The sequence below is a fragment of the Leptonychotes weddellii genome, chromosome 4, assembly GCF_054177405.1.
Source record: "Leptonychotes weddellii isolate Sample4059 chromosome 4, ASM5417740v2, whole genome shotgun sequence".
In the NCBI taxonomy this organism is placed as follows: Eukaryota; Metazoa; Chordata; class Mammalia; order Carnivora; family Phocidae; genus Leptonychotes; species Leptonychotes weddellii.
Window position 1 is genome coordinate 37,683,913 of NC_138372.1, and position 19,195 is coordinate 37,703,107.

A 19,195-nucleotide genomic window follows, 5' to 3' on the forward strand; every position below is an offset into this window, starting at 1 on the left:
ATTTATTTTTAAAGATTTTATTTATTTATTGACAGAGAGTCAGCGAGAGAGGGAACACACAAGCAGGGGGAGCGGGAGAGGGAGAAGCAGGCTTCCCGCGGAGTAGGGAGCGCGACGTGGGGGTCGATCCCAGCACCCTGGGATCGTGACCTGAGCCAAAGGCAGATGCTTAACAACTGAGCCACCCAGGCGCCCCTGGAGTCTTGTTTTTAAAAATGTCCTCATGCTGGCAGAATAAGTTCTTGGCTTGAAATCAGAAAGACCTAGACTTTTTTCTCTCTAAAATTGTAACTACATATTTGTTTCTTCTAAATCCTCAAAAAGAAAGCCGCCTTCCCTGCATCCCCCAATTAGAAGATACATCTCTTTGCCTTTAGTGACTGTAAAACTAGGTGCCTGTACATTGTGTACACAGTGATAGAAGGTGGCAGTAGTATGAGATGGAAAGATAAAATCCTAGTGGTGCAGGTATATTTACCAGTTGTAGTAATGTTTAGTAACACCAAAGTAAAAGAGAGCATTTCTCTCTATCTTCGATAGAGAAACATTATTTGTGGTGAATTGAGAATTAAGGGAATTGAGAAGTTACTATTTTGGATTCCCGAAATTTTCCCACACCATTTTATAACTCTTTGCAGGTTTTTCCATTTAGCTTTATCTTTCTATATGACAAATTCTTTGATTTTCCCTCCTTACTATGTTGTTTTTTAAGAAACTCTTAGACTTCTGTATCATAAATGAATTTCATTTCCTCTTTGCATTTTGATCAGCATATCTATATAGCTACCCTCAGGACTTTGCCGTCAGAAATGTGGGCATTTCATACATTTGGGAGGGTCAGCAATGGAAGGGCATTTAATTAAAAATAACTATACTGTGTTTCTTTATCTCAGAGTACTATTAATCCTGTAGATGCAATATATCAACCTAGTCCCTTGGAACCTGTGATCAACACAATGCCTACCCAGACTGTCTTACCTCCAGGTATGATATTTGCAAAAATGTTTCAGATTTATTGATTAGAAAAAACTTAATTTGTGTAGCCATCATAGTAATCTTTAAGGGCTCGTTTTTGGTTTTGTTGTTGTTTTGTTTGTTTTATTTTTAAGATTTTATTTATTTATTTGGTAAAGAGAGTGAGAGAGCACAAGCAGGGGCAGCACAGAGGGAGAGGGAGAAGCAGGCTCCCTACCAAGCAGGTAGCCCAATGTGGGGCTCAATCCTAAGACCTTGGGATCATGACCTGAGCTGAAAGCAGACGCTTAACCAACTGAGGCACCCAGGTGCTCCTGGTTTTGTTTTTTAATAAGTAAAAGGAATCACAAAAAAATGGTACAGCAGAAAATGCACTGGAAAAAGATGATAATATTTTTGGTATTGGGGATTTTTTAATACAATGAAAGAGCTTTTGGTTTTCAAAGTGAGATGGAAGGAAAAGGTTACTGAGAGTTGGATTAACTGGTGGGACAGAATCCTATGACCCTGGATTCATGCTACCAAAGAAAGCTTAATATACATTGACCTACTTGAAGGTAATCCAGGAACTTTCTATTTTGGGGTATTTTTTATAGCTATGAAGAATACAAATGGTTTCTTCTTCATGGTGGACCCTAAGGTAATGGAAGGGAAGGGTGAAATTTGTGATGCCTACAGATTAGAAAGACCTATTTTTAAGTATAGAGTAATCTGTAGGTTTTTTTGTTTTGTTTTTGTTTTGTTTTGTTTTTTAACTAGCAAAGGAAGGTTTAGGGACAACACCCATGTATACGAATTCCTTTTACCTTTTGTTGCATCCAACATTTCTGTTTTCTCGATGACGTAGTTAAGTCAGAAATTGTAACAAAAAAATCCCTTTAAAAATACTTAAAAGTATGTGAAATCCTTTTGTGAATTTTGATTCCTTAAGAGAATGAGCTTAGTATCTAGTGGGACTAAAGAGGAAGTACTACTGTGCCCCGTTTTATTTTTTTTAAGATTTATTTATTTATTGGTGAGAGAGAGTGCACGAGCGCAAAGCAGGGGCAACGGCAGGCAAAGGGAGAAGCAGGCTCCCTGCTGAGCAAGGAGCCCAAAAGGGACTTGATCCCAGGACTCTGGGATCATGACCTGAGCTGAAGGCAGACGCATAATCTACTGAGTCACCCAGGAATCCCTAAAGATTTATTTATTTTAGAGAGAGAGCATGTGCGTGTGCACAAGAGGGAGAGGAGAAGAATCTCAAGGAGACTCCCTGCTGTGCGTAGAGCCCCAGTGCAGGGCTCGATTCCATGACCCTGAGACCAGACCTGAGCCGAAATCAAGAGTGGGACGCTCAACCAACTGAGCCACCCAGACGCCCCATGTTCCCCATTTTAAAATGACTTAGGTGGTTTGATGCTTAGAAAGACTTTATCATCAGAAGTGTTTGCTAGTTTTATAGAGCATTTTTACTGAGGTTTTGGCCTACCTTGACTAGTCTCTTGATGTCCTGCCTGATGTCTTAGTACTTGGTAGCATATCACCATTGAGTTTAAAGGGGATAGAAGGTCTGGAAGAAGGAGTAGCATGGAACTTGACTTAATGGAAGACAGTTTCAAAAATTACTGATCTTTACTATTTTGAATTCCACACAATTGCAGTTAACACAGTTGTATTTGGCTTTTTTCCTAACTTATTTCATATGTTCAAATCTTCTAGAACCTGCTCAGTTATGTAAGTCAGAGCAGCGTCCATCTTCCCTACCAGTTGGACCTGTATTAGCTACCTTGGGACATCATCAGACTCCAACACCAAATAGTACAGGTACAGATTTATGTAATTTCTTTAATTCTCATAACTCCCCATTAACATTTAAGATTTGTGTTTGATTGCTGATGGGAAAAGGGATGAAATGTGTTATGTATTTGTGTTGAAGATATCATAGTTCTACTGTCATTCTATACATGAAGTGGTTAACTTTGTCATAGAGCCAGAAGCTTTAGTAATAATTCTATATATTTTTAAAGATTTTATTTATTTATTTGACATGGGGTGGGGGGAGAGCAAGCACAGGCAGAGGGAGAAGCAGGCTCCCCGCTGAGCAAGGAGCCTGATGTGGGGCTTCATCCCGGGACTCTGGGATCACAACCCGAGCTGAAGGCAGCTGCTTAACCGACTGAGCCACCCAGGTGCCCCAGTAATAATTACATTTTAAATAAGATAAAATATTGCAGGATTTTGTTTACCTTAAGAAAAGATTTATTTTGAAGATCTGTATTGTCTTTTTAAAGAAATTTGCTGGAGTCAAACTTGCATACTTCTATTATTATTATTTTTAAAGATGTTATTTATTTATTTGACAGAGAGAGACACAGCGAGAGAGGGAACACAAGCAGGGGAATGGGAGAGGGAGAAGCAGGCTTCCCGCTGCGCAGGGAGCCCGATGCGGGGCTCGATCCCAGGACCCTGGGATCATGACCTGAGCCGAAGGCAGACGCTTAACCAACTGAGCCACCCAGGCGCCCCTACTTTTATTATTGTAAAGGAATGAGACAGTACAAAAGTATGGAGAACAAAAGCTGAAAGTTCTCTTTATTCTTCCCTCTGTCATTTGCATGTGTTTACATGTATTTGTATGCATATATGTACAAATATACCTATGTGTATTTTTTTAATTAAAAACTTTATTTTAAATATTTTTATTTATTTGAGAAAGAGGTGGGGGGAGAGAGAGAGAGGCACAAACGGGGAGGGGCAGAGGGAGAAGCAGACTCTGTACTGAGCAGGGAAACCCAATGTGGGGCTCGATCCCAGGACCCTGGGATCATGACCTGAGCCAAAAGCAGCCGATTAACCGACTGAGCCACCCAAGCACTCCAGATTTTTTTTTTTTTAGTATAGTTAACAATGTTATATTTGTTTCGGGTGACAAGTTTATACATTATGCTATGTCCCCCCAAGTGTGTAGCTACCATCTGTCCTGTTACATCTCTGTTATAATATCATTGACTATATTCCCTATGCTGTGCCTTTTGTTCCTGTGATCTATTCATTCCATAATTGGAATCCTGTATTGCCCTCTCCCCTTCACCATTTTGCTCAACCCTCTACCCCTCTCCTGTCTGGCAACCATCATTTTGTTCTCTGTATTGTAGGCCTGATTCTGCTTTTTGTTTATTCATTTGTGGGTTTGTTTTTTAAGATTCCACTTATGGTGGAATCATGTGGTATTTGTCTTTCTCAGTTAGGCTTATTTCACTTAGCATAATACCCTCTAGGTTCATCCATGTTGTCTCAAATGGCACAGTCTCATCCTTTTTATGGCTAATATTCCTGTGTGTGTGTGTGTGTGTGTGTGTACCACATTTTCTTTTATTATTCACCTGTTGATGGACACTTAGGTTGCTTCCATATCTTGGCTATTGTAAATAATGCTGTAGTAAGCATAGAGGTACGTATATCTTTTTGAATTAGTGTTTCTAACATGTCATTTTGACTTTAGCCATTGTCTGGTATAAGGTGCTATCTCATTTGTGGTTTTGATTTGCATTTTGGTGATTCGTGATGTTGAGCAACTCTTCATCTGTCTGTTGGCCATCTGTACTTCTTTGGAAAAATGTTTATTCAGGCCTCTGCTCCTCCCCCCTTTTTTTTCTCTCTCTCTCTCTTTTTTTTTTTTAATAGTCCTCTGCCCCTTTTTAAATCAGATTATTCTTTTGGTATTGAGTTGTATAAGTTCTTTATATATTTTGAATATTAACCCCTCATTGGATATATCATTTGCAAATATTTTCTCCCATTCTCTAGGGTGTCTTTTTTGTTTTGTCAGTAGCTTCCTTCGCTGTGCAAAAGCTTTTTATTTTGATGTAGTCCCAATCATTTATTTTTGCTTTTGTTTGCCTTGCCTCAGGAGACACATCTAGAAAAATGTGCTACAACCGATGTCAGAGAAATTCCTGCCTGTGCTCTCTTCTAGGATTTTTATGGTTTCAAGTCTCACATTTAGATCTTCAGTCCATTTTTTAGTGTATTTTCGTGTATAGTGTTAGAAAGTGGTCCAGTTTCATTCTTTTACATGCAGCTGTCCAGTTTTCCCAGCACCATTTATTGGAGAGACTGTCTTTTCCCCATTGTATATTCTTGCTTCCTTTGTCACAGGTTAAGTGTTCTTGCCTTCTTTGTCATGGATTGACTATATAATCGTGGATTTTTTGGGGGGGTATCCATTCTGTTCCACTGATCTGTGTGTTTGTTTTTATGGCAGTACCATACTATTTTGATTTCTACAGCTTTGTAGTATATTTTGAAATCTGGTGTTGTAATACCTTCACTTTATTCTTCTTTCTCAGGACTGCTTTGGGTATTGGGTATTTCTGTGGTTCTGTACAAATTTTAGTACTATTTGTTCCAGTTTTGTGAAAATATATTGTGTATTCTTACTGTTGTTTTAACCTGAATGACATCATGTGTTTCTGTGACTTTCTCTTTTCATTTAACAGAGAATGTTTAGAGAGCTTTCCGTGTTTATACTATTAGGTCTACAATGTTCTTTTTATGGCTACCTGAGCACATATTACCTGTTTTTCTGCTGATGGACATTTAGACTGTTTTCAGGATTTTTCTTTTACAAGCAGTACTTCAGTGAAAGTCCTTGTACAGCCACTTTTGGCACATACATTTTTTTAAGGTTAGATTTATCATTCTTTCACATTTTTGTCATTTTACAAGCAAAAAAGGATACTTCATTTTAATTTGTATTCTCTTTATTTAGACTTACGGTCTTTATTTTTTCTGTAATTCACAAGCATGCTATCAATGTTAGTATTAGATTATTTCTTGTTTTAAAACTGATTAGTTTTACGTTGAGATACTTGTTGAACCAAACTCAAAGGAGAACTTCGTGCTTTTGTCCCTGTTATACCTTGGGGAAGTAGGAGGGAAGCCCCTCCTTGTTGCTTCACAGATTTCTTTCCTGGACAGGACTTTTCCTCCTGTCCTGTAATGAAAATTACCTTGTGACTTTAGCCCATTTTGAAATTTGAATTAATAAAGATGTGATGTTGTTACTTTGTTCTTTAATATTTAACAGTATGGTCAGCTGTCTTCTCAATTTTGAAAGAAAGAAAGCAAAAATAGCTCTTATTTGAAGCTCTTGGGAAAATGCTGACAAGTAATTTGAATAATGAGGTTGAAATGCTTGGCTGACTTTTTTCTGTATTTCATTGCTTGTATCACCTTTTGTTCATTTTAAAAACAGTACCTGTGTTTTCTTTTGTTTATTTGTTTTTTAATACGAAAGGATACTCCAGGGACACTTGGATGGCTCAGTCAGTCAAGCGTCTGACTGTTGATTTCGGCTCAGGTCCTGATCTCAGGATCTTGAGACAGAGCCCTGCATTGGGCTCATGTGGTCGGTGTGGAGCCTGCTTAAGATCCCTCTGCCTCTCCTTCTTTCTCTCTCTTTCTCTCAAAAAAAAAAAAAAAAGAAAAAAGAAAGGATACTCTGGTTTCTCTTTAGTTGTATAAATCTTTCACCTGTTACTATAAGAAGGGATTATGTCACAGTTTGGAAACACAGCCAAAATTGTCTATTTGGAGATACATAAAATTAGTTACAAACTTTGAAAAAGTGAGTACTCTTCTTATGTACATTTAGGATAATTATAATAAATAATGTAGGATATAAATTATTTCAGAAGATACTTTTGAAATATAGCATTTTAGAGTAGGTAGATTAAAGAAGTTTTAGAAATGAGATTAACATGATTTAGTCTTGATTTTTTTCAACCTAATTTCTTCTTCTTTAACTCTCTCCCTAATACAAAAAAGAAATAAGGTAACAACTGAGAAAAGCATAATAGTTTGTTCTTACAAAGAAAACTCTGTTCTTCTGTTTGCAATTCCCAAACTCATTTTCTTCTTGGACACATTTTTAATTGTGTGATCATCTGGAGTGTTTGCATGTTAATCATTTTTAATTCCTGGTTGGTTTGGGGGCTTTTTTTTTTTTTATTATTATTATTATCTATTTCAGTAAGAGAAACTCTCTTTCCCATCTTACTGCCACTATTGCAGGGGGTGGGGGAGGGAGAATTTAGTTATTTGCTAAGATGAACTATTTTTGGAATTTCCACAGTAAGATTACCTTTTTTGGTGGCAAACTTTTCTGTTATGTTTTTAAAAAATCTTTGTGAACGTGGCAACTAAATGTGGCAGGTGAATGTGCTTCTTCTCTAACTATTGAACCATAGACACAAGAATGGGGTAAAGGTCCATGGGTGACTCTGGATTCATTTTTGTTGCTGCTGTTTCTCAACTTCCAGAACTGTGGCCTTGGCTTTTAGATTGCCAGCATTGACTTAATTAAATTTAATCTCTGCCAGGCATCTGTAGCAGTTTGGCATAAATTGCCTGAGAGCTTGTAGGTAGATGCTCTGTAAACACTTACTGAATCAATCTCAGTAGTCCTCCATTTTTTGATACTTTTATTGTTTTGTTGCTAGACAATGAATCATGATCACAGAGATTAGATAATAGTTTTTCTGTGGATCTCTGTTAATTTCCATTTCCTTAGACTGCTTAGGTTATAGAAAGATGTTCTTTCTAGTCCTTTCCTTTTCCATATTCTTCCCATAGTAGATCTCTGTTTTTCTCTGCCCCTGACCCCCAGGCACCTGACTTTGACTTAGGTGGAAAAGAAGTAAGGAGTTTGGATGGCGAGTGCTAGGGCTTTGTGTGGTGCTTTTGTGTTTCATGTGACATAATGACTAATGTGAATGTGATATCCTGGACGGTATTTTAACTTTCATGTGGTCTTTGATATTCTTTCCATTATGCATTCTTATTGTGTCACTACTGCATTTTTTAAATATCTGGATCTACAGTATAAAATAGGACCCCTGGCTTTCCACTGGTGGTGTATCTGTTGTGGGACTTCTGGCCCCAGAACTCACACACTGTGTTTACAATCGAAAGAGCTCCCTTTCTATTTATAGATAATTATAAATGGGAACATAGCTGTTTTTCATTTAAAAGTCTGTGTCCCATTCTATAACGTGATTTGGTTTTTCTTTGTCTATTTTAAGTGTTGATTTTCTTTACAGAGAGTGTACCAACTTAACTTTTCTTAATTTTAGAAAAGTCTGTTTTGACTCCATCTCCCTAATTTTTTTCCCTCTATTACCAACATTGTCTCCTAATTTAAAATGTTTTCATTTCCTAGGCAGTGGGCACTCACCACCTAGTAGCAGTTTGACTTCTCCAAGCCATGTCAACTTGTCTCCAAATACTGTCCCCGAGTTCTCTTATTCTAGCAGTGAAGACGAATTCTATGATGCTGATGAATTCCATCAAAGTGGCTCATCCCCAAAGCGCTTAATAGAGTAAGTAAATAAACTATGTATTTAAATGACTCTTTTGATTTTAAAAATTAATTTGATTTTGAGACTGGTGTGATTGACGGACTCCCTTATAATAAAGCTTCTTATTGATTGGCTTATTGAGCAAAGCGAGTTCTGTGAGAATGTTGATTTTACTTTTGACTTAATTCAAATGGAATAAATTAGCATTAGCTAAAGTAATATGCCAGTATTAATTGAACTCCTGGTATTATTTCCATAGCTCCAACATTAGGAGAGGGGCAAATGAGAGTGAGAAAGCTAGGAAGTATTATACAAATAAGAGGGCACCGTTACTTGTTTTACATTAGAGTGGACATACTCAACACCTATAAGCCAGGCACTATACTAGTGGAGGAATGATCCAGAGGTGAAAAAAGACCCAGTTCCTGCCTTCAGGGAACTTGCTGTTTGTTGGGAGAACAAACAGACATAATCCAATGGGATATATGCTAAGCACAGAAAGCCATGAGAGCATTTTGAGGTCCTTAGAAGTGAGGGAAGGATTTACAGAGGAGGGATGGGGTGTGATCCTAAGGTAAGAATGTGAGTAGGGAGAAGGGACATGGCAGTAAGAAGGGGAAAATGGAAATGTTTTCTTGGAGATAGAACCCTATTAAGGCAGTCCTATAGACAAAGGGAGGGGAGTTGGGTTTCTTTGGGGGAGCTGTAAGTTGTTGAGTTTGTAGTGTAAGTTGTTTAAAAAAAAAAAGATACAGAAGGGGTTGACAGGGGCCAGGTCGTCTAAGACTCCTTTAGCCTTTTATGAATTTTGGACATTTTCTCACAAAAAATAGTAGTTGCTGGTCAGGTCTGCATTTTAGAAAAATAGACTTGCCTAGATTGTGTATAGAATTGAATGAAGTGGGGCTGCATTACAGGTAGGGAGATCAGTCTAAACCGGGTAGTTAATTGAGAAATGTTGATAGCCTTAGGTAAGGTAATAGCATGGGAATGAGGGAAGCATGTGGATTCCAGAGATACTAATAAGCAGGAAGATTTCGATAGATATTGATGATAGATTTTCCCTCATTAGAAAATATTTGACCTGTTTTATACCATTGAAAAAGCTAGGTATATTCCATTGCACAGACAAAGCTTTATATGTGTAAAGTCATTTACCTGATAGCTGATAAGCAAAATACACCCTACTGGTATATAGGTTGCTATGGTTTAGACTTTGGATTTTGGAATCTCAGAAAGAATAGGTTCTAAATCTGGTTTGCTTCAAAGGTATGTGATCTTGGGGTGCCTGGCTGGCTCAGTTGGCAGAGCATGCAATTCTTGGTCCTTGGGACTCTGAGTTCCAGCCCCACATTGGATGTAGAGATTACTTACAACAACAACAACAACAAAAAGCAGGGGTGCCTGGGTGGCTCAGTCAGTTAAGCGGCTGCCTTCGGCTCAGGTCATGATCCCGAGGTCCTTGGATTGAGCCCCACGTTGGGCTCCCTGATCAGTGGGGAGCCCGCTTCTTCCTCTCCCTCTACTGCTCCCCCTGCTTGTGTGCACTGGCTCTCTCTCAAATAAATAAATAAAATCTTTTTTTTTTTTAAGATTTTTATTTATTTATTTGACAGAGAGAGAGAGCACAAGCAGGGGGAGCAGCAGAGGGAGAGGGAGAAGCAGACTCCCTGCCGAACAAGGAGCCCGATGCGGGGCTTGATCCCAGGACCCTGGGATCATGACCTGAGCCGAAGGCAGACGCTTAACGACTGAGCCACCCAGGCGCCCCTCAAATAAATAAATGAAATCTATAAAAAAACAACAAAGGTGTGTGATCTTGGTCAAGTTATTTAACCTATGTAATCCTCAGTTTCCTCATTTGTAGAATGAAGATAAATAATTTAAACTTCAAAGGGTCATTGTGAACATTTTAATGAGAATAGTGTCAGTCAGGTGCTTAATATTAAATATCTGGCACGTAATAAGCACTCATATAGAAAGCAAATTAATATTTATTCATTTTAATGTTACTTATGTTTGTTGTAGATATAGTTGGCTTAGTTTTTGTTGGGCATTTATTCCAGCTCTGCTGCTTTCTCAGGAGTTGGTACTATTGTTACAGCTTGGGGTTTGCTTTGTAGGACAGTGCAGATTTGGAAATGATTATATGTGAATTTGTAAGCCCAGTACATCAGCCACCTAGTCCTTAGACCACATATCTTGGTTTCTTTTAATGAAAAATACTGTGTAGGACTCTAGTTTTCTTAAGTGTACACATGAACTGAGAAATACAGTATTCCTATATAATTGGATCATAACTGCTCAAAATCTCAAAATTTGTAAGGAAAATAATGGACTGGTTCAGGAAGTTTTGTGTCTTAGTGGATCAAATTCAGTTTTTGAATGTGGGAAGAAGTGAAATATCTGTGATACAGGTGTGATACAGTGACTATTTAAAGACATGAGACTAAAGGAAGGGAGGTTTGAACCCACAACTCAAGACCAGCTTAGCAGAAAGGCTTGGTTTAGCATCTTGGTTTCTTAATGATGTATGTGGGGAAATAAATTATTGAGAAACCATTATTAGCAGTTTGCTAATAGGAATTCACTTTAATTTTGAAAATTGTTTTTTTATGATAGTGGGATTAAAAGGAAGTAGGCATTTGGAAGAAAATTCCAAGGTAAAGCTTATTATTGATTTTTTTTGATGTTTCCAAGCAGGTTTTCTTTAAACAGAATTAAGAACAGTACTTCTATCAAACATTAGGTGTTAACGCTAAACAAAGTACAGTTGAATATCAAAACAGATTCATCTGTCCTCCAGAAGCATATAACCATATTCAGGAAAGCTTGTAGTATCTGAGTCTGGCCTCAGTTTCAAGGGGTTCTCCTGAAATTTTTATGAAATAGAAAATTTTAAAATACTTAGTTGTACATGTAATGGGCATGTCTACAAAGTCACTGCTAGGCTCATAGGCTTTTCTCTTTTCTCCTTCTTATAAGCTTCCTTCTTATAAGCTTCCTTCTGTGTTACTCTCCTGGTACCCATCCCATGACAAATACACAGTTGATGAACCTCCCATTTGAAGGGGTCCAGAGTTAAATTGTGTCCTGCTAACCACTGGATTTCTTTTCTCCCTCAATTCTAGGATCTCCTTGATGCCCTAATCTGGATACCCAAACTGGTTGGGACTGCAGATGTTTTAGTTTTAGTTTGTTAACTTTTGGGTAATGGGGGATATTTTGTTTTTTTTAAAACAGGGCTTTAAATCCCTTCAAATTGAGTATGTTGGCCCCAGGTCTGTATTCCTTATAATCTAGCCCAGTTCACGTATTTATGTTCTCTGTCTGACCTTGGTAGGCATTGAGCCTGTGACACCTGCTGGTTATCGGCTGCTACTACTTATTTTCTAACTCTCGGGTCAAGTTTCTACTGTTTTTCTGTCTCTGAAGGAAGAGAGCTTGAAAGCTTTTTTTTTTTTTTTTTTAAAGATCTTATTTATCTTTTGCCAGAGAGAGAGACCGCGAGAGAGGGAACACAAGCAGGGGGAGTGGGAGAGGGAGAAGCAGGCTTCCCGCTGAGCAGGGAGCCTGATGCGGGGCTCGATCCCAGGACCCTGAGATCATGACCTGAGCCGAAGGCAGATGCTTAATGACTGAGCCACCCAGGCGCCCTGAGAACTTGAAAGCCTAAGTGTTTTCATTGTTCACTTTCTGAAGACCTGTAGTAATGATAGCTTCTATGTGAACTATGTTATTGAGCAGTATGGTTGTACACAATTATAAACTAGATGAAAGTCCACATTGGAAAGAACATGTGCTTTGGAGCCAGACATGCATTTGAAATGGCTCCACTACGTACCTCAGGTGACCTCAGGCCAGTCACCTGAACTTCTGAGCTGAGCATCCATGTGTGAGGAGAATAATCATACCTACCTTATAGGGTTGTTATGGAGGTTAAATTGTTACGGAGATAAAAACTGTATTTGGCACATACCTAGGTACTCAATAAGACTTTGGATTCTGTTACTATAATTCAGTTCAGCGCTTCACATTTTTTGGTTTAGTTTATGATATTATGATTACATATACATATACAAGTTAGCCCATTGCAGATAAACCTTTCCTGTATGCATATCATTTTTGTCGATGTTGCTGTTAGTTTTTAACTACATTCTTTAAATTCTTTGTCCTGATTGAGGTAAATTATGAAATGGATAAATGAGAATTCATCCCCTTTTTCATTTTGAGCTTTATTGAGCATATCATTTGGCCCAGACATGGCTTCTAACCTGAGTAAAAATGAAAAGCACAGTGTAGATCTGACCTTTGGAATTGCATCTAAAATAAGATACATGTTTTAAAGGATTTGGGGGTTTTGATCAATTGATTTAAAAGATTGACTCTGTTTGATGATGTATCAAAGAGCCACAAAACATTTTGAAAATAACTTTCATGCAGCTCTTTTATTTAATGATAATTTGATGTCTCTTACCTTATCTTTATCAAAAGATAAATAATTTACTCATATTTTCCATTGGCTCTCAAAACTGGTGAGGTAGACATTAGTTACAGTACCTTGTGATGTATACTACTAAATTATCAAATAAGCAATATTTAGTTACCTAAGAATTTTTGAAAAATAGATCAAAAGAAGGTAAGTAACCAGGACAAACTGTGTTTAAATTAGAATAAACATTGATCTAATATTTTAATATTAGAATATCCTAATATTCTAATATAGGCAGAGCATAGAGGATTTTTTGGGTAGTGAAACTATTCTCTACAATACTACAATGGTGGATTTGTCAAAGTTCATAGAATGTCCACTACCAAGAGTGAACCCTAATGTAAATTGTGGACTTTGAGTCCGAGAATGATGAGCCAGTGTAGGTTCATGAATTGTTAAAAGTGTACCACTCTGGTGTAGAATGGTAATGATATGGGAAGGAGGTTGTGCATGTATGGGGAAAGGGGTATATGAGAATTCTGTACTTTCTACTCAGTTTTGCTGTGAAAAACTCTAAAAAATAAAGTTTATTATTGAAAGAATTAAAAGAAGGGGCACCTGAGTGGCTCAGTCATTAGGTATCTGCCTTTGGCTCGGGTTGTGATCCTAGCATCCTGGGATTGAGTCCCGCGTTGGGTTCCCTGATCACCGGGGAGCCTGCTTCTCCCTCTCCAACTCCCCCTGCTTGTGTTCCCTCTCTTGCTGTCTCTGTCAAATAAATAGATAAAATCTTAAAAAACAAAAATGGCCATGGGGCCCTGGGTGGCTCAGTCGTTAAGCATCTGCCTTCGGCTCAGGTCCTGATCCCAGGGTCCTGGGATGGAGCCCCGCGTCAGGGTCCCTGCTCTGTGGGGAGCCTGCTTCTCCCTCTCCCACTCCCCCATGCTGTGTTCCTTCTCTCACTGTGTCTCTCTCCGTCAAATAAGTAAAATCTTTTTTTTTTTTAATTTTATTTATTTATTTGACAGAGAGGGCACAAGCAGGGGAAGTGGCAGGCAGAGGGAGAAGCAGGCTTCCCGCTGAGCAGGGAGCCCGAAGCGGGGCTTGATCCCAGGACCCTGGGATCACGACCTGAGCCAAAGGCAGCCGCTTAATTGGCTGAGCCACCCAGGTGCCCCTAAATAAGTAAAATCTTAAAAAAAAAAAAAATGCTTTTTTATTTTGTAATTTCAAATACAGTTTTTAAATGACTGGGAGGAATGTTAAATACCACTGTGGGCTTTTATCAAGGGATCTTAAAAATATAGACACAACGTCTTCTGAGATTAAGTAATAGACTTGGCAATTTTTGAGGTTCTAGAAATTGTTGCAGAGAATTATAACATGTAATTTTATGCAAAGTAACGAGACAAGAAAATGAACTCTAGTTTTAAACTTAGATGCAGAAGAAAAACTCTTATTAATTTTTGATGACCTTTCAGCATGGCTTGGTTGAGCATACACTATGCAAAAAGCACGAGACAAGAAGCCTAGTCATCACACTTTACAGTTTACAATCTTAGAATGAGGGTGACGGAGTTGGAAAGTGTGTGTGTGTGTGTCCAGTTCACTGTGAGTCTAGCATGTTTCTGTTATCTACCTACCTATATTGGTTTCAGGTAGCTTTAAAGGTTAATGTCTTACTATGACTGAATTGCTTTCTTAAGGCTTAAAAAGGTGATTACTGATGGGGTTTTTTTTGGTTTTTGTTTTTTTGTTTTTTTTTTTTTTTAGTTCCTCTGGATCTGCCTCAGTCTTGACACACAGCAGCTCAGGAAATAGTCTAAAGCGTCCAGATACCACAGAGTCACTTAATTCTTCCATGTCCAATGGAACAAGTGATGCTGGTAAGTGACCTTGGAGAATTTAACTCTTTTTCTTAAAAACGTTTGTTTGAAAAAAAGATTTGTAACACTGGTAGCATCCACAGATTGGCCCAATTTAACACCAGTCTAAGCAGATCTGTTTTATTTTAGACCTTTTCGACTCACATGATGATAGAGATGATGAAGGGGAGGCAGGGTCGGTGGAAGAGCACAAAAGCGTTATCATGCATCTCTTGTCACAGGTTAGGCTTGGAATGGATCTTACTAAGGTAAGAATTAAATTTGGCATTTGCTGTAAGTCTTAATGTGTACATGTGGATTCTCAGTGATTGTATAGTGAATGTGGCTTGCAGATGTAACATAATGACATAACTTCTGTTTATGCTTTTGTCTTGTGGTTTAATATATATGTAGATGAGTAAACTGAGAATTTGTATAAATGGATGAAATATGTAAAGCTAGAATTCATAGAAACAGTATATGTGGATAATATGAATTAGGTTTGGATTTTATTGGGGGCAAACAAGGAATAGTGTTGAGCTTGATTAGTAGTTTGGATAAAACCTAAAGCAATGTAGTGTGCCCAGAATCAAAATGAGCAGAGTTCTGGGGCACCTGGGTGGCTCAGTCGTTAAGCATCTGCCTTCAGCTCAGGTCATGTTCCCAAGGTCCTGGGATCGAGCCCCAAGTCGGGCTCCCTGCTCCGTGGGAAGCCTGCTTTTCCCTCTCCCACTCCCCCTGCTTGTGTTCCCTCTCTCGCTGTGTCTCTCTCTCTGTCAAATAAATAAATAAATAAATCTTTAAAAAAAAAAAAAAATGAGCAGAGTTCTGATCTTGGGTTTAGAGGACCTGTGTTTGCATCCTGCCTCTGCTATCACCAAACCATGTGACCTTGAGTAGGTCCCTTCCTCTATGATCTTTATGTTTCTCATGTAAGATGGACATACAGTGGCCACTTGACAGGGTTGTTAAGGACTGGAACAGGTAGTAAATGGGAAATTGTATGACACACATTGAGCCACACAATTATTGTATTGTATTGAATTTGAATTTAAACTTGGTTCTCTAGACAGAATGCCCTGTTAAGTTAGGAGACTAGCACGTATGGGTGCCTATTGTACATCCCTACCACTGTGCTGGAAGCCTCATCCTTGCACTTAATTCTCACCACAGCTCTGCAGAGGTGTTATTGTTAAGATTTAATGGATGAAGAAACTAAAACTCATGTAGAGGCTTAGTAACTTGGCTGAGTCCTAGTAAGTGGCAAAACTGAGATTCTGATATGATCTGTGATTTCAAATTCTGCAATCTTTTTACTGCCGCCTCTCGTCTTAAAGACTTGAGCTGCAGTAAACTTTCATCTTGGTTAGATTATTATTATTCTCTCTGGCTTTAGAAAGTTAATAAAATTTAGGATTCTCACTTTTGTTACAACCAAATCAACTCCAGTGCTATATACTCTTTGACACCAGTCAGCTTCATTTTGATTTTGGATTTAGAGGCTATTGAGGAAAAAACTAATCCATAATCTTTCTAATAAGTGTCTATAATAAAACCCTTTACCTCAAATCTAAGTGAGAATAGAAACACAAGGCTAGCATGTATTTGTGTAATCCAACATACTTGCCAGAAATGTTCTAGGTTTGTCCCAGAACTTTTTCAGTGATAGAGCAGAATTGTCACTTCAGATTTGTGAGTTAGAGCTTAATTTTAGATGTTAACATCTGAATATTTCTTTTCTATATCTTCCACCATGATTGGTTTTGGTCTTCAGTAATGGAAGACTCATCAGAAGATAACTTGAACAAGACCAGGTTTATTAGCTCATATAATGAGAAGGCTAGAAGTAGAGTAGTGCTAGGACTGATTAATTCAATCAGTTGTGTGTGAGAAAGAAGCTAGATTCCTTCAGTCTCTCTGTTCGTCCATCCTTAGCATGTTGACTTGCATACTCAGGCTTGTCTCCTTGTCATTGCAAAATGGGTGTCATACTTCCAGTCAGCCCATCCTTAGGCAAATAATGTCAAGAGGCAGAAAAATAATTTCTTTTCATGGATTTTTTATTGTTGTTGTTATTAGGGAAGGATGTTCTCCTGAAGTGGCCCCTCAGACTTTTTTTTTTTTTTTTAAAGATTTTATTTATTTATTTGACAGCACAAGCAGGCAGGCAGAGGGAGAGGGAGAAGCAGGCTCCCCGCTGAGCAGGGAGCTGGACTCGTGGCTTGATCCCAGGAACCTGGGACCATGACCTGAACCAAAGGCAGACACTTAACCAACTGAGACACCCAGGCGCCCCGGTCCCTCAGACTTCCAACTGAATCTTGTTGGCCAGAGTTATGCGTGTGCCGGCGCCTAAGCCAGTCACTAGCAAGGGAGGTTAAATGATAGGTATAGATTAATCCACATTCACCCCTTGAGATCTGGAAGGAACCTGTGACTCTCATGGCAGCCTAGAGCCTGAGCCTGAACTGGATCAGAATTCTGTTACTAAGGATGAAGCAGGGATATGCATAGGCAACCAAAAATGTCTGCCACAATCAAGTTTGTAAACCTTACCTCACATAATTTTCTCTGCCAGATAATCTGTATTTGGCCCATAGCCACTATAAGCTTGTTATATTATGAAAGATATATAATAGTTTTTTTTTTTTACCAAAAATGTTAAAAATGAGTTATTTTAGAAATCTTTACTGGCATAAACAAATGGCTGTGATTGCCAACAGATTCTGAAATCTTGATGCCTTTATGCATTCCAGAATATTACAGTAATACCATAATTATTTTTATTAAGTTCAGTTGAATGATGTAGTGTTCAGTGATTCATTAGTTGCATATAACACCCAGTGCTCATCACATGTGCCCTCCTTAATACCCATCACCCGGTCACCCCATCCCTCCACCCCACCTCCCTTCTGTAACCTTCAGTTTGTTTCCCAGAGTCCAGAGTCTCTCATGGTTTGTCTCCCTCTCTGATTTCTTCCCATTCAGTTTTCCCTCCCTTCCCCTGTGGTCCTCTGCGCTATTCCTTATGTTCCACATATGAGTGAAACCATATGATAATTGTCTTTCTCTGCTTGACAGTGCCGTAAATTTTTATCTCATTCTCCTATTTATAAAATGGATTTTCTCACTTCAGATACTTTCTAAAGTTTTTTCCCAAGTACTTTGTAGTGTTTGCAAATACTATAAAGTCACATCCCATTTACCTCAGTTGGTCTTCAGATAGTTCTAAGATATAAGCAGGGCATGTAATTAGACTCCTTTTACACAAACTTAGGGAAGTCAAGTTAATTTTCCAGAGCTTCCTTATACCTAAGTGGCAGCAAAGTAAGTACTTGAACCCAGGTCAAAGACAGGCTAGCCCTGTTCCAGTTACTTGACATAGTGGCATGTATCAGTATAGTGCTAAAAACATTGAAGATGATCTGTTGAATGAGAGTTCTCAAGAAAACATTTTATGTAGGGAGAAAAAAAAATTTTTTTTTTTTAATTATTATCAAATTTTGGTTTTTGGCTATTTCTTCTTTTTGAGTTGTCTGTTCAGTTCTTTTGTCCATTTTTCTGCTGGTAATAGTAATCTTTTTCTTGTAAGAGCTATTTATATATTAAAAGTATTTACTTCTGGGGTGCCTCGGTGGCTCAGCTCTTGATTTCGGCTCAGGTCATGATCTCAGGGTCATGAGATTGAGTCCTGTTTCTGGCTGTGTGCCATGGGTAGAGCCTGCTTGGGATTGTCTCTCCCCCTCTCTCAAAAAAAAAAATACCCCTGTTTTGTTATTCAGCATTCTTACTTGGCGGTTTTTAATTTCTGTGTTCTTCAAGAGTGATAAGTTGGTTGCACCAAGTCAGCACATAAGCTTACCTACCAGTCTAACCATATTTAGATTATGAACATACATAGGAAGGAAATATACATAGGAAACTGTTTACTTAAAATGTAAACTCTGGAGTCTGATTATAAACATTCTAAATGTTAGAGCCATAATGTCCTTTTCTAAGCTGTGTTCTATCAGTCTCTTATATAATCTTTATATACCCAGCCACAGTGGTCAACTGGTTAATCCCTGTCACACATATTTCCTGTCTCTGTCTTTTTTTTCCCCCTACCATGTCCATGTCTTGTTCTTCTGTTTTCTCCTGTATTACAGTCGTACTCCTATCTAAGGCTTTTGTCTAGTGCCATGTCAGTGAATCATTTCCCAGCTCTGCCCTCATTCTGGTCCCCCAGCAGAACATGATCTTTCCCTCTCCTGAACTTCTAGGAACTTTGAACATCTCTTGTATATTTGTCACATTCCACCTAAAATTTTTTTTTTTTTGAAGATTTAATTTATTTCTTTAGAGAGAGGGTATGTGAATGTGCTGAGCAGGGGTGAAGCATAGAAAGGGACGGAAAGGGAAAGGGGAAGAATCTCAAGCAGACTCCGTGCTGAGCGTGGAACCTGATGCAGGGCTTGATCCTACAACCGTAAGATCATGACCTGAGCCGAAACCAAGGGTCGGGCACTTAACTGACTGAGCCACCCAGGCACTCCAATATTCCACCTAAAATTTAAATACTGGTGGTATTCTCTCATCCT

At 38.5% G+C, this 19,195-nt stretch overlaps 1 protein-coding gene across 6 annotated transcripts in view; it reads left to right on the forward strand.

The window, feature by feature from the left end:
* Window positions 1–19,195, forward strand: part of OSBPL9 (oxysterol binding protein like 9) — a 175,429-nt gene that overhangs the window by 143,880 nt on the left and 12,354 nt on the right. For all 6 annotated transcript variants that reach the window (XM_081816910.1, XM_081816907.1, XM_081816908.1 and 3 more), the window contains 5 exons: window positions 894–984; window positions 2,677–2,781; window positions 8,180–8,339; window positions 14,524–14,636; window positions 14,766–14,884. In XM_081816910.1, coding sequence (XP_081673036.1) covers window positions 894–984; window positions 2,677–2,781; window positions 8,180–8,339; window positions 14,524–14,636; window positions 14,766–14,884 — 588 coding nt within the window. The remainder of the gene's footprint in view (window positions 1–893; window positions 985–2,676; window positions 2,782–8,179; window positions 8,340–14,523; window positions 14,637–14,765; window positions 14,885–19,195) is intronic.